Consider the following 15925-nt stretch of genomic DNA (forward strand, 5'->3'; position numbering starts at 1 on the left):
ATTTTTAAAGCAATACAAATAATATCTTGAGCTTCAATTTTTATCAAAATAAAATTAATAATAGTGTGATCGGGAGATATTATGACTACATTGATTAAATTTTTTTATATTTGTTCGTGCTAGGAACTAGTTTCATATTGGTTATGTTAAAAAAATGACAAAAATTGAACTTAAGGTACTATTTTTTACTATTTTAAAAAAATACAAGGCCTGATTTGTCACTTAACAAAAAAAAAAGTCTAATTGATAACTTTTACAAAAATAAGATCCAAAATTCAAATTCAACGTGTTATGAGTGCCATTTAAAAGAGGAGTGTCCTCACATGAATAAAAAATTCAAATTCAACAAAAACAACGAAACTAACACTTGAGCTAAAAGTGGTTTCATATTTCACAGTGTCTTAAGGTTTATATAGGTATATGAACATTAAATCACTGTGAAACACCCAACCACTTCAAACTCTGTTAGTCCAAGATCATGGTTTGACCTAGATACGCGAATAATCAAAGTATTATAGCGAAAAGTTTAAATATTTGAAGTTCATGCAAAGGAGGTGCGAGTATTCAAATCACGGATAGAAATTTTCCAGAAAAAATCTCCTCTTTGGTCTTATTCCTTCTTAAAATTTCATTGCCCATAACCTACACTTCAATTTTTATGCAACTTCTACCCCTAAATACCCAGAAAGTACACGATTATTCAAATAAAACACATTAAACAGAAAAAGTTAAAAAAAATACCAACCTTTGATCCAAACGCTTGTCCTTTTGAACTCGATTATCACTTTGAAAAATCCCTTGAACTTCGAAACAACCTCTAGCAAAAGAAGATTCAAATCTTTTGAAAAAATTTCTGTTGGAATTTTAGAGAGAAAAATTTCCATAAAGACTAAGAATGGGAAGGAAATGAAGTGAGGTCAATTCATATCTTAGAGGTGTATATACGAATTAACGCCATTTGTTGGGATTTGGACACACGACCATTAGAAATCAAAAGTCACTTAATCCAACAGACATCATGAAATACGTCTGCACAAACCCCGAAGAGTCTAATGATGTGGTATCTTGGGAAAATAAAGAAATAATTACAGTTGTATATTCAAAATTCGTGCGAATTTTTTGCCTAAAAGTACAAGTACAACCTCGTATGAAATTAACACGTGGACCCAGTTCCCGATGAAAAGGATAACGTGTTAGTAGATAACTCTAATATAGTTAGCCTTGCTTGATGTGAACTTGCGAGAAGATGTGACCGAGATAAGGTAGTCGCATACTATGTATCACATAGTCAAAAGAATAAGCAAGACTGATAAGATTTAATACTAGTCACACATATACTGAGTACATGCGATGACCAAGTAAACTTCTCCTGCGACTAGTAAAGATCATTTCTTTACATAAGTTTAGTCCAAATGACTAATGTGTTCGATAGCTCGTTAGGAACTCACATGATCCCACGTTGTCAATAGATGGAATGTCTAATACGAACACACACATCCAAATGATTGGCCTGAAGGCCATCTTGCGAGCACTGCACCATAGAGCCTGCAAGCTCATGTGTTGGAATATGAACACACAACTCACAGCTTATCAAGCGGCATACGTTGCTGCACTTAATATAAGAATAGATTAAACAGTTCTTCATTTATTCTTTAAGCATTTATTTTGATTCAATACTGTAATTTATTGTAAAAACGATTCTAAACCGATCAATTATGTAATCTTAAAGGACACTTACTTTCTATATAAAGAAGTGATCCGAATCAAATAAACCAAACTAAAATTATTGCGATAGTGGATAAGCAAACTGAGCTTTGATTACACTATAATTATCTTGTTTTCTTTTTATTTTTGCTTTCATTTTGTCGATTTAGTAGCCAATAGTTTGAGTACTCACTATTCTAAGTGAGTGCTCCCACATCTACAATTAGATATTCTAATTTTCTTCGAGTATTCTCACAAATTTAGTGTTGTCTAAATTTCTCTGACAACACGCATATATTTATAGCTATGCTCAAAATATAAAAACATACATATCACACAAGAAAAGAAATAATTAAATTAATAACATAAAAATTTGATCATCAATTTCACAAAAGTCATATTTAGTCTATGTCCAATTTTGTGGAGAAGAAAGTAAAAGTAAGTAAAGATTAAAATACTACAATTTAAGCCACTAAGGCTAGCTTAGTGGTGAGGGAGGAATGGGAAAAATGGAGAGGTCATGGGTTCGAACCCAGGACCTTTAAGCTATTAAGCTAATATATGATTGTAAAGACCATTACGCTACACTCAAAAAAAAAAAAAATACAATTTAAGTGTGCAATAGGAGCTAACGAAATTCAAACTATAAAGTAGTACAATATAAAAAATAAAAGACGAATTAGGATTTTTATCTCCTAAATTTTGATATGTACTAAATCATGCATCTTAAACTTTAAAGATCGTTAAAAATTTCCCTTAAACTATTGAGATTGTTGGGTTTAAGGACTTTTATCTAATTTTAGTAAGAAAAGTCTAAAATGGATGAAAGTTCAGAGAGAGTGATTTGACACATGTCAAAGTTCGATGATCATAATTTAGTGGATATCAAAGTCCAATGAGCATGATTTAGTAGGGGTGTTCATCAAACCGCTCAAACCGCCCGCACCACACCGCACCGCAAAAAAAATACGGTTTGAAATTCTTCGCGGTGCGGTCGCGGTTTGAATTTTTCCTAAACCGCGCGGTGCGGTGCGGTTTGCGGTTTTGAATTGTTAATACGCGGTTCAAACCGCACCGCACCGCACATTATAAAAATACCAATTTTTATATTTATTTAGGTCCAATATGTGAATGTCCAACCCAAAGTCCACTAATTATTGTATTGTTGAAACTTAATTTTTTTTGCATTTTTATTTTCAAGACTTATGGTATTTTTGATAAGTATTGCTCAAATTTTATTATATTTGTGATAATTTAATCATTTGGTGTTAGTCCAAACCGCAAAACCACAAAAATCGCACCGCACCGCACTATTTTTTGCGGTTTTTTAGTTTCGCGGTGCGGGTGCGGTTTGGGAAATTAGAAAAACCGCATGTGCGGGTTGGTTTGAAAAAATGGTCAAAAACTGCACCACTTGCACCGCGAACACCCCTATGATTTAGTTTATGGACACTCACTGAATTAGTTTGATTGAATGAAATTAGACAAAAGTCTTTAAATACAACAATCTTGATAGTTTAAGGGAAATTTTTATCTGTGAGAAAATTCAAAGAACATAATTTGGTACATGTCAAAGTTGAGGAGACGAAAATCTTAATTAGTTAAAATAAAAAGAAGCCCCAACTAGTAACTAATTTTTTTAAAATCTTTACTCAAATATTTTCATCCAATTAAATTGAAAGTTTTAATGTATAAATTTAATCACGTGGTGATAAATGATTTAAGGAATCCACACACCTCATATATATATGAGGCACTATATAATTTGCCTTTTCTTTTTAATTAGGAACAAGTTTGTGTATATATTATTGGCTTGTGATTCCATTGTTATATAAATTTCAACCAACAAACTTACAAAACTTGTATAGAATCTCCAATATATATATATATATATATATATATGTACTCTTCAATATTCTATAACCTGTCTTCCATTAAAAATTTGATCCTCAACATAAACCTATCTACATCACTCTCATCATATAATTTTGTAGGGTCCCATACCACATCTACAAGTTCTATTAGTCACAATTTTTCAATTTTTTTAATAAATAATAAAAAATATAAAAAAACCAATTAATTATTGAAAAATACTAAGGGCCATCCATTATGCCCATCACTCTTATAAAATGTAATATCGCTATTAGTAATTTTAATATTGTATTCTATTTATTTTATTATAATAAATATTATAAAATATCACTAATCAATTATACGATAACATTTTATCGTAATGCTAAACACTATAAATACTTGGTAGCAATCTTTTTAATTATTACTAAAAAGGAAGGAAGCCAAAGTCACAAAGATGCCTCTCAAAATTTCAACTATTTTTCCTTTTGGGTGATTTTTATTTTTCTATGTATTATTATTATTATTATACACCAAAAAAAAGCCACCCAACCAATAGTTCTTCACCTCCACCATCCCCACAAAACAAATCAAACATAAATACCCAAAAAATTAAAAATAAAAGAAACCAAAAAAGTTCTCTAAAATCATTATTTAATTATTTGGGTATATTATTTATTTATTTATTTTGAAAAATAAAAATTATATTTTATCATAACAACTAGTCTACTACTAATATTTATTTCTTTATTTTTTGAGAAATATTTATTTATTATATTTTTGTTGTCTTAGAAAGAGAAAATAAATCTACAAATTAATTAAATAAAATTAAAAAAAAGCCATTTCAATTCAAAGTCACTCCTCTTTTCAATAAATTGAATTTTAAGCCTAAAAAATTGAGACAATCGTTATCTTCTACCTAGGGTTCCCTTCTTCCCTTTGTTTCCCTTCTCAAATCCAACCCTAGAATTTTAAAAATTAAGAAAATTTCTGTCATGAATCACTGTACAGATCTTTTCTAACATCCTAACAATAACCCTAGAAATTTGGGTTTACAAAAGGTTTTATCTTTCTTTCGTTTGTTGGTTTTGGGTTTCTGATTAGTGTAAAAGGTTTAGATTTTATTACTTTTCTCTGATTTGACTTAGGAAGGAAGAGAGTTAGTGGTGTTTTGATTCTTGGGTTTTGGTTTGCTATTTGGGTTCGATTTTTATTTTATATGTTATTTGAAGTATTAGACTTAGAGCCTAGAGAGGTGTAGATATGGAAGCGTTCGAGCGTGGGAGTAGTATTCAAGAAACTCCCAATCATGAAGATCTCAAGCAATTGGGAAATGATTCCACAGGTGGGAAGAAATCGTTCTTTTGCTTTTACTGATTTTTGAGTTGTTTTGATTTTCATTCAATGAGATTTCTAAGCTTTTCTTTTAAGATAGTTGGAATAGAAATAGTAATAATTAATGGATTCAAATGTATGGAGTTTATTAAGCTAAGTTGAGAATTTATTATTTTGGGAATTGCTGATTGATTTGGATCTGAATTACTATTGTTTTTGACTTGTGTTTACTTCATACTTGTCTCTTTCACTGGTTTTGCTTAATAAACTGATTATTTATTGGTATTTGGTTTTTTGTAATTGAATATCTTTGTTTGACTAGTGTTGTTAATATGTTTCAATAAAGGTGAGGTTTTTGATGCTTCACAATATGCATTCTTTGGAAATGATGTCCTTGAAGAAGTTGAGTTAGGAGGATTAGATGATGAAGAAGTGGAAATGCCTGCTACTGGGTTTGAGGAAGAGGAGTTTCTTTATGGTAAAGAAGAGGTAATAAATAATCCTTCGAATTTAAGTTTATGAATTTTATTCGTTCGAAAAGAAATTTGAGATTCAGTCTGTTCTGCTGTTGTGTTAACGTTTATGTTTATTGTTACTAATTTAGCTGGATGGAACTAATTGTTATTTTCTTATATGCAATACAGGCTCCTATCTCAAGGTCTCTATCTGATATTGATAGCCTAGCAAGTGCATTTTCAAAGGTTAGTTAAGTGGACACTAGCATTTTAATGCAGGCAATTCTTGAAAATTAATGTTTTCAAATGTTTAATTATTTAATGTTTTTGAATTTACAAATGTTCTTCACACTTAACATAGTGGAAAGGAAAAGGGGAAGTAGTAGTTTTCTTATATATTGAATTGAAAGTCCTAATTGTTATGATTTTTCACGCTTAAGAAATGATGGTATTGAAGGCCTGAAGATGAGCTGCATTTATTGCGAGTCTGGAAACAGGGTTTAATCTATATTTGACAATTTCTTGAGGGATGGTTTATGGTGGATTAGTGGGTGTGTGTAGCTTAAACTTAATTGGGTGTATGATTCTCCATTTGCAATAACTTGCTAATCGCTTTTATTGATTTCTATGTTGGGATGGTTAGATTTGTTAGAAGATCATTGGGTACATCATGCGACCAATGATCATCGACGGTTCAATCTTTATTGTAAAGTTTGATAAAATCTAGTGGCTTTTCCACTTTCCAGTTATCTTCTGAATGACTGGGTGGGTCTTGGGTTTAAGTCCGTTATCAATTAGGGAAAATTTTGATTTTCACATGAAACTTTTTCTCTATTGTTTGGCTGTGTACATCGCATTTTTATGCTCTTTAGGCTTTTGCAGTGTTAATGCATGTTCTAAAAGCTTATTTGGTTGCCAGGTAGTAAGTGGATCGAGAAACATGGGGCCAGTTGGTGATGTTGTATCCAGAGAAAGTAAGTATTGCCATATTCTATTTGTTATATGCGGCTGTTTCTGAAGATGTTGAATAACTATTTTTAAGGCCCTTTGTTTGAACAACACAAGAAATTGAATGTTTTTCGATTGCTTTCATATCTTGTCTTTAACTAATTGTGCTGTATAATTTGTTCTGACCAAAAGCAAACTGGTAAAAAATATTCTAGTTGATGTTTTTTAGTGCATTGCATTGCACTGTAATCTTAAATCCCATTATTTGTCTTTACAGGCTCATCTGTTACAGAATGGGCACAAGAGGAGTTTCCGAATTGGAATGACCATCAGATGATAGAAAGTGATAGCATGTCTGAAGGCAAAAGGTGGTCTTCACAGCCATTTTCTTCAGCTGCTCGCCTCCTAGAATCAAACTCTTTGTACAGAACTTCATCGTATCCTGAGCAGCAACAGCAACAGCAGCAATACCAACACCAACAACAACATCAACCACACTTTTCCAGTGAACCTATTCCAGTGCCTAAATCTTCCTTCACTTCTTATCCTCCACCAGGTGGCAGATCTCAACAAGCATCACCTAATCAACATTCAGGTCACCCGAATATGCCGTATCTTGCTGGAGGACCTCAGGGGGGATTATCTTCACCAAACCTTTCGCCATTTTCTAACTCACAGCTTCAACTGGCCGGGTTACCTCATGGATCTCATTTTGGTGGAAGTGTGCCACAACTTACTCCTGGTCTGTCTGCTAATAATAACCGGATGCCGAACCAATGGGCTAATCAATCTGGCATGTATCCAGGAGATCACCCTGGAATGTTAAATAGTATGTTACAGCAACAGTTGTCTCATCAAAATGGTATAATGCCTCCACAGATAATGGCTCAGCAGCAGCAGCAGCAGCAGCAACAGAGAATGCACCATTCAGTTCAGCCATCATTTAACCATATGTCAGGAATGCAGTCTCAATTATTTAATCCTCATCTTCCCCCTTCCCCACCTTTAATGGGCAAATTTGATGCAATGCTCGGTCCTGGTGATCAAAGACCGAAAATGGTTCAGAAAGGCAGACCCTTTCGATTTCCTCAGATGGGTTCTGATATGAATAACCATAGGAATGATGTTGGGTGGCCACAGTACAGATCCAAGTACATGACATCTGATGAAATTGAGGGTATTCTCAGAATGCAACTTGCTGCAACACATAGTAATGACCCATATGTAGATGATTATTACCATCAGGCCAGTCTTGCTAAAAAATCTTCTGGCGCTAAGCTGAGACATCATTTTTGCCCAAACCACTTGAGGGATCTTCCACCACGAGCACGACCTAATAATGAACCACATGCTTTTCTTCAGGTTGATGCTCTTGGGAGGATTCCCTTCTCTTCTATTCGTAGGCCTCGTCCTCTTCTTGAAGTGGACAGTCCAACTTTATCAGGCTCTGGGGGTACTGAACAGAAGGATACTGAGAAGCCCTTAGAGCAGGAACCAATGCTTGCTGCTAGAGTTGCGATTGAGGATGGGCTCTGTCTTCTTCTTGATGTAGATGACATTGACCGCTTCTTGCAATTCAATCTGCTCCCTGACAGTGGAACGCAATTGAGACGTAGGCGACAGGCTGTGTTGGAAGGGCTTGCTGCATCACTTCAGTTGGTTGATCCACTTGGGAAAAATAGTCATACAGTTGGGCCTGTTCCAAAGGATGATCTTGTGTTCTTAAGATTAGTCTCTCTACACAAGGGTCGTAAACTTTTGGCACGGTACCTTCAGCTTCTATTCCCTGGTGGTGATCTCATGCGAATAGTTTGTATGGCCATATTCCGTCACTTACGGTTCTTGTTTGGTGGACTACCCTCTGATCCTGGAGCAGCAGAAACTACAGATAACCTTGCAAAGGTTGTTGCAACATGCATTTGTGAAATGGACCTTGGTTCTCTTAGTGCTTGTCTTGCAGCAGTGGTTTGTTCATCCGAACAGCCTCCACTTCGTCCTCTTGGCAGTTCTTCTGGAGACGGGGCTTCTCTAATCCTGAAATCAGTTCTTGAGAGAGCAACTGAACTATTGACAGATCCCCATGTTGCTAGCAACTATAATATGACAAACCGATCTCTTTGGCAGGCTTCATTTGATGAATTTTTTGGCCTTTTAACTAAGTATTGCGTAAATAAGTTCGATAGTATCATGCAGTCTCTTCTTGTTCAGGGCCCAACCAATATGGCTGCTATAGGAGCAGATGCAGCAAGATCTATTAGTCGTGAATTGCCAGTAGAACTTTTGCGCGCAAGTCTTCCACACACCAATGATCAACAGAGGCAAGTATTGTTGGATTTCACTCGACGATCCATGGCTGTGTCTGGATCTAACATTCACAATGGAGGAAATGATGGACGGATGAATTCAGAATCAGTACCGAGTTAACAGTGGAGCATACAAGTTTTTGTGGAAGAACTGAGATACTGTACTTTAAAAAGTGAAAAAAAAACAAACAAACAGAGAATATCCGATACGTGCACACGTTGTTTGAGCAGCAAACTTGTTTGCATATCTTTTGCTCTTCTACTACTACTAGTGATATGGTAATTAGCAACACCGGACAGTAATAATGTTGAGTATATGAAGGGCATAGCATTGTTGGGGGTAAGTTTTAGTTGTCTGTAGATTTTATATGGTTTTGTCCCATATTACATGTTTACTGGTTTGGGATATAACTAGTTAGCAGGCCCTTCCTTCCTTCCTTTGTCTTTCTACATTTTTTTTCTTTCCTTTTCTCTTTCTTAAATTCTTATGGATTTTGCCTTTTTCTTTTTTTCTTCCTAGAGCTTTATTTTGATGCTCTGTTGTTGAATTTAATACCCTGGTATGAAAATTGAGGGAGGGAGGGATGGGGGTTGGAATATGTATAGATTCTCTAGAACAGTTGGATTTCCCATGTTCTTGTCTATTATTTGTTTTCAAGGATGTGGGGATGAAAAAGTTTGTGCTTTATATCCAAAATTGGGTTTTCTTTCTCTTATGCAAAAGTTTAGGTTGTAAGCAAAAAAAAGCATTGTACTGTGTTTATGAACAGGATGATGATGATGATGATTGGGGGGGAAAGAGGGTGGTTTTGTCAACTGTAGAAACAATCATGTTTAGATGCTGTTTGGTTTTTTTAATTTACTACAGCTTCTAAGTTTTTGTCTCTTGTAATCGTTTGTTTTTTTTTTCTTGGAAAAATAACACTTAACAAAGCAATTGGGTGGAACTATTTAGTAATTTTGAATTTTGATTAGCTTGCTTTATGTGTTTATTGCCCCCCTCCCCCCACTTTTTTTTTTTGTTTTGTTTTATGATTCTTGCTCTTGTAATCAAATTTGTTTGGTATGATTTATATTGCATAAGTCATTGTATATTCCACTAAGAAAAAACAAGATATTTATTTATTTATTTTTTTGAAAGAGCAAGAAAAAACAAGTTATATGTTGGTTGAGAATTTCTTGTTAAATAAATTTATGACAACAAGCAATTTCACTAGTTAAGTATATAGTCTAGTATTGGTATTATTTTCAGTAGTATTTTCACAAAATTAGTAATAATATTATTTTATAAATATTTTCCATAATCATCAATACATACATTTACTTCCATTATCTTCTCCTTAAAATAAGGAAACATGTTAAGAAACTTTGATTTTTTTTTTTCAGATGAAAGTTAAAGAAACAAATAAAATAAAAAAAGGAAAATAGGAAAGATATTCTAAAATTAAGGAGCATATATGGTATAAACTAATTTTTTAGACATGTTTTAACACACTATCTTAGCAAGTATCATAAAATCAATAAAAAATTATGACACGTTTCTCATTTTAATTTAAAAAAATCTTGCACTTTTCAATGTGTTTTGATTACTTTGGACAGTGAGATTTTCATAATACAAAAATAATACACATGCATGAAAACCATCAAAGATTGACAAGGCTTATATTTTTAACAACTTGACTTGAATAATGTCTTGCCTAAATCCATAACCATTCACCACCCCACCTAACCTTTCTCTCTCTCTCTCTCTCTCTCTCTCTCTCTCTCTCTCTCTCTCTCTAAAAGGGAGACAAGGAGACACTGCATTTACTAGAGCCATGTGCAAACTTCCGTAACAAAATCCAATATGAATACAAAAAAGCTTATCCTTTTATTCACACTAGAAGAAAAAAGGTCCTTACTTCAATATATATTATTGGGACTCTCTTCTCTCCAACTAACCATAAATGAAGAATGCCTAGATTGTATCATCATCACTATAACAATAATAGGTATCTTCTAAACTTGACCAAAAAAAAAAAAGTGAGACAAACCGACACTCAAAAAAACCCTAAAATATCAAAGTTCATTCATGCAAGAAAAGACTCTTCTTTTATTCTTTCCTTGCTTTGCATGTACATAAAAATCGGTTCTTTATATAAATCTCAATATAATATTCAAGAAAAAAACAAAAAAACAAAATAAAGTTACAAACTTTAGTGAGTCACTCACTCACTAACTCACTCTCTTATATTGTTCTTTCTTTAGTTATAGAAGAAAGAAACGTAACCAAAAGTACTCTCTTCAAAATGGTTTTGCCTGAATTTTCTCGATACCAAACCTCACCAAAACGCAGCGTTTTATACAAAACAGCTTCACTCATCGCCGACGGCTTTCTCTTCGTCGGCGGAGCTTCATTAGCCATTTCATTGATATGGGCACTTCTCACTTCCATTAATCCAAACCCATTATTCGAAACCATTTTCACCACTACTCAACCAACCTCAAACGACGTCGTTCCCAGCTTAAACACAGTTTACTCCGGCGTTGACTCACCTGAGTCAACATTCTACGACGACCCAGAATTAAGCTACTCCATTGACCGACCAGTCAAAAACTGGGACCAAAAACGAAAACAATGGCTCAAACACCATACCCACTTCGCTGAAAGTACAAACAATCGAGTTTTAATCGTTACAGGTTCTCAACCTTCCGTTTGCCGGAACCCCACCGGCGATCATCTACATCTTCGGTTGTTTAAGAACAAAGTCGATTACAGTCGTATTCATGGCCATGAAATCTTCTACAACAATGCTCTGTTTCATCCTCAAATGCCTGGGTTTTGGGCTAAGTACCCATTAATCCGATCAGCCATGTTAGCTCACCCGGAAGTTGAATGGGTTTGGTGGGTCGATTCCGATGCCGTTTTTACAGACATGGAGTTCAAATTACCTTTGGAGAAATACGAAAGATTCAATCTTGTCGTTCATGGCTGGTCAAATTTGGTCTACGACAACAAAAGCTGGACCAGTTTAAACGCCGGCGTTTTCTTGATAAGAAATTGTCAATGGTCAATGGAGATTATGGAGAGGTGGACTAGTATGGGACCTAAGAGCCCAGATTATGAAAAATGGGGAAAAACCCAGAAATCATTACTTAAAGATAAGTTGTATCCTGAATCAGATGATCAATCTGCTTTGATTTATCTTCTATTGAAAGAGAAAGAGAAATGGGGTGAGAAGATTTTTCTTGAGAGTGATTATAACTTTGAAGGGTATTGGTTAAGTTTAGTTGATGATCTTGATGATATTAGTAAGAGTTATATTGAGATTGAGCAAAAAGTTGAGATTTTGAGGAGAAGACATGCTGAGAAAGTGAGTGAGTATTATGGTTTGTTGAGAGAAGAGTATGTTAATGGAATAGTAAAGAGAAGACCTTTTGTTGTACATTTTACAGGTTGTGAGCCATGTAGTGGGGAATTTAATCCTACTTATACTTGGGAAGCTTGTTGGAATGGGATGCAGAGGGCTTTGAATTTTGCAGATAATCAAGTTCTTAGAAGATTTGGTTTTTTTCGACCTGATTTGCTTAATTCTTCTTTGTTGTTACCTCTGCCTTTTGATTTTCCTTTGGTGTGGTGATTTTGTTTGTTTGTTTGTTTGTTTGTCTTAGTAGCTATGTTATTTGTATTGGCCTTTTTGGACATAATTTCAATAATGATTTTGAGGCTTTTTGGTTGTAGTTTTATCTTGAGTTTTGAATAGTTAATTTTGTTTTCTATTTTGTTAAAAGCTGTACCAAAAAAAAAAGACATGAACAAAGGATCAAAATGTCTTCTTCTGCCGTTTGGTGGGAATGAATGAAAAGATATGAAAGGGAAGAATTTTTTTTTTTTGAAAAGAAAAATCAAATCTTTATTAACTTTCGAAATCAGTCACTAAAACAGGTAATAACTCAGTTGGAATGTTTTCCATACTGAAAATACAATTAGGATATAATAAAGACGCTCTAGCAAACTCATGAGCGACTCTATTAGCTGACCGCTTAATAAAACAAAAATAAACATTATTTAGATTAGCCAACATGGCTTTACACTCCCGAATCACACAACCAAACTGAATAGACAGAATAGTCGAGTTCCTTGAAAGGGAAGAATTAAAATAAGAATAGTAATGAAATTAAATTTAAAATGCATAAAAAAAATATTGATAAAAAAATTATTAATTTTTTTTCTTGAAATAGTTCCTTCAGTTGAAATTTAAAATGCATACAAAATTGATCAAAGAATTATTAAATTTTTTTTCATCTTTCATTGAAATAATTTTCCATCCATTTAAGATAGAATAATTATTCTACCAAAAATATGGAAAAGTAGTTACATTAAAATAACATTTTAATACTTTAAAATACAACTAAATAAAGAAATAAAATAAAAATTATTTCTAGTCTATTTTATTACTTTTGCCACCTTAGCGTATTGCTCATAAATTAGAATTATTAAGAAAGTTTTCATACTTAATTTTACTATCTAATTAAAAAATAAAATTCTTTCTTTTACCTCATATAAAAAAATATTTAATCTTTATTATTTTTTTTTTAAAAATGCTTCATTTTTTTATTCTCTCTGTAACTTAAAATTAATTTTTTTTTTTTAATTTTAATCTGATACCGATAGATTAGCTCGAACAAAATTTCCTGTTCTTTTTTATTTGGATGGGATTGTTTCATTGAGCTTGAAGTGTGATAAAAGTAAATTTGAATTTGAGCTAGAGAAATAAAAATAAAGATAAATACAAGATAGATTTATTTTATTTTGAGAAATTTACGCATAAATAGTTTATGTTTCTAATTTCATTTACTTATATAACATTATTTTTCCACAGATTGTTACTTTCCATTCCTATTACTACCAATATTAAAAATGCTCAATGGAACCGACTTGTTTTTGGGCATGGTCAAACTAAGATTAAGGAACTTGAAAAGCTTCTTTGTGAGGTGCAAAATCGCCCTCCATCGAAGGAAAATGTTGAGATTGAGGGGACTATAATGCTTGAGCTGGATGAAGTGGAGAACCGGTTGGAGTCCATTTGGAAACAGAAATCTAGGGAGTCTTGGTTGAAGGAAGGTGATAAGAACTCTCGGTTTTTTCCATGCGTCTATTGTGGTTAGGCGAAAACGAAATCATATCTGGGCTATAAGAGAAGATGATGGATCTATTGTTGAAGAGAGACCTGGTATAGCTGAGTACTTTCGGTCTAACTTTCAAAGGCTTTTTCATTCTTGTAACCCTGCTGTGGATGAGGAACTATCGGATTACATAGTTAATAGCATTTCGGAGGCTGAAAACGATCGTTTAAGTGCTTGTCCTTCGGAGGAAGAGATAAAGAGGGTGGTGTGGTCTTTGCCTCCTTTAAAGTCTCCTGGTCCGGATGGTTTCCTTGCAAAATTCTTTAAACAATATTGGGAGGTGGTGGGGCCGCAAGTGGTTCATTTTGTTCAGGAATTCTTCCTCAATGGAAATTTCTGTAAAGAGGTGAATAGGACCTTCATAGTGCTCATCCCCAAGAATCCTCAAGCGGAGAAGTTTAATGACTATAGACCTATCAGTTTATGCAATTCGTCTTACAAGATTGTCTCTAAAATTTTGGCGAATCGTTTGGGAGCGGTTTTAGATAAGTTGATTTCTCCTCAACAGGCTGCTTTTGTAAAAGGGAGAAACATTGCGGAAAACTCGATTATTGCGAATGAGATAGTTCATGACATGAAAGGCAAGCGTTGGGGCAGTGCCTTTGTGAGTATCAAATGCGATATGTCCAAGGCTTACGATAGATTGGAATGGAATTTCATCCTTAAGGTTCTTCATGCCTTTGGTTTCAATAACCACTTTTGTAATCTGGTTAGACATTGCATTACTTTTGTCAGTTTCCAAGTGCTTCTCAATGGAGGTATCACAAAGAAGTTCTTCCCAAAGAGAGAGGTCAGACAAGGCGATCCCCTATCGCCTTTGCTTTTTATTCTATGTGGGGAGGTTCTCTCAAGAATGCTTCTCGCCAAGGAAATTGAGGGAGACCTGACTGGATATCCGATTGATGGTGATGGCCAAGCATTATCTCACTTAATGTATGCAGATGATTTAGTTATTTTCCTCAAGGCAGATCGAGACAATGTTGTTTCCTTCATGGAGGTTATGGATAAATATTGTAGGTGGTCTAGCCAGGCATTAAATGAGCGAAAATCGAAATTGTTTTTCTCTAAGAATTGTTCTGCTGCTGCCCGTGAAGAGATCTTCGATTATTTGGGGTTTGTTGAAATGACTAGAGGAGAGAAATTTTTGGGTAATCCGTTCATCACTGGAGGCAGGGGTAATTCGGAGTTTGATTTTATTGTGGAGAAAATTAGCTCCCGGTTAGAAGGCTGGAGAGCTAAACTGCTTTCTCAGGCCGCTCGAACCACCTTGATTAAGAGTGTCCTGACTTCGATACCTGTTTATAATATGTTAGTTTTTATGTTGCCTCGCAAGATTACTGATCGAATCGATGGAATTTTGCGTAGGTTCTGGTGGAAAGGAGACGCTAACAAGGGTAGATTTTTGGCTCTAAAAGCTTGGGACACCTTGTGCAAGCCGAAGTCTTGTGGAGGTTTGGGGTTGAGGAGATTGGCTGATATCAATTTTTGTCTGATTGCGAAGCTTGGGTGGGTCATGGCGGGTGAGTCCTGGACTCTGTGGAAGACTGTTTTGATGGAGAATTATTGTAGAAGCTCGGACTTTCTCACTTCTCCTCTACCTGGTTCTGCCTCCCTGGTGGCTAAAGGTATATGGGCTACCAAATCTTTTATTGCCGATAAGAGTGTTTGGGCTATAGGAAGAGAGTCGCAAGTTAATATTTGGGGAGGGAATTGGTCAAGTATGGATGGTCTGTAATGTGGCCCTCGAGATATAAACCCGAGATACATTGAGTATAAGTCTATTGGCGAGTTTATGCATCACTCTGGGGAGGTCTGGGATGAACAACTGTTATCAGAGTGGTTCAATCCTGAGAAGGTCTCTCGTTTGGCTAGAACGGATTTCTTGTCTCTTTCGAATGAAGATAAGCTGTTGTGGAGGTTTGCTGCAGATGGAGATTTTAGCATTAAAAGGGCGTATTGGGATCGAAATGAACATCGTTTCCTTAGCCGTGATCTCACCTGCAGTAGGATTTGGAAGGCTAAGCTTCAAGAAAGAGTTAAACTCTTTCTCTGGAAGCTCTATCATGATGCTCTGCCTTTCAGGTGTAAACTGAGTTCTATATTCAGATCCACTCCCGGGAAGTGTGTGTTATGTGATGAAGATTATGGAGATACGGCCGACCA

At 34.7% G+C, this 15925-nt stretch overlaps 2 protein-coding genes across 2 annotated transcripts; both read left to right on the forward strand.

Annotated features, from left to right (window-relative positions):
• The first annotated feature begins 3978 nt into the window (after positions 1-3978).
• Positions 3979-9109, forward strand: LOC115708707 (protein PAT1 homolog). Its single transcript, XM_030636700.2, has 5 exons — positions 3979-4900; positions 5237-5379; positions 5535-5591; positions 6265-6319; positions 6571-9109. The coding sequence occupies exons 1-5, from the start codon at positions 4819-4821 to the stop codon at positions 8715-8717; spliced, it is 2484 nt and encodes an 827-aa protein (XP_030492560.2). The 5' UTR covers positions 3979-4818; the 3' UTR covers positions 8718-9109.
• An 867-nt stretch (positions 9110-9976) lies between these two features.
• LOC115711646 (galactomannan galactosyltransferase 1) lies at positions 9977-12316 on the forward strand. The gene has a single exon (XM_030640018.2). It carries the CDS (start codon positions 10885-10887, stop codon positions 12214-12216), a length of 1332 nt encoding a protein of 443 aa, XP_030495878.2. The 5' UTR covers positions 9977-10884; the 3' UTR covers positions 12217-12316.
• Positions 12317-15925: the final 3609 nt, after the last annotated feature.

The sequence above is a fragment of the Cannabis sativa genome, chromosome 3 (genome assembly GCF_029168945.1).
Source record: "Cannabis sativa cultivar Pink pepper isolate KNU-18-1 chromosome 3, ASM2916894v1, whole genome shotgun sequence".
NCBI classification, from domain to species: domain Eukaryota; kingdom Viridiplantae; phylum Streptophyta; class Magnoliopsida; order Rosales; family Cannabaceae; genus Cannabis; species Cannabis sativa.

What these genes read in the sequence shown, in the direction of transcription:
- LOC115708707 (XM_030636700.2), top strand. Translation starts at nt 4,819, where the DNA reads ATGGAAGCGTTCGAGCGTGGGAGTAGTATTCAAGAAACTCCCAATCAT. An exon ending in ATTGGGAAATGATTCCACAG is followed by an intron (nt 4,901 to 5,236) that starts GTGGGAAGAAAT and finishes GTTTCAATAAAG; the next exon opens with GTGAGGTTTTTGATGCTTCA. An exon ending in TAGCAAGTGCATTTTCAAAG is followed by an intron (nt 5,592 to 6,264) that starts GTTAGTTAAGTG and finishes TTTGGTTGCCAG; the next exon opens with GTAGTAAGTGGATCGAGAAA.
- LOC115711646 (XM_030640018.2), top strand. Translation starts at nt 10,885, where the DNA reads ATGGTTTTGCCTGAATTTTCTCGATACCAAACCTCACCAAAACGCAGC.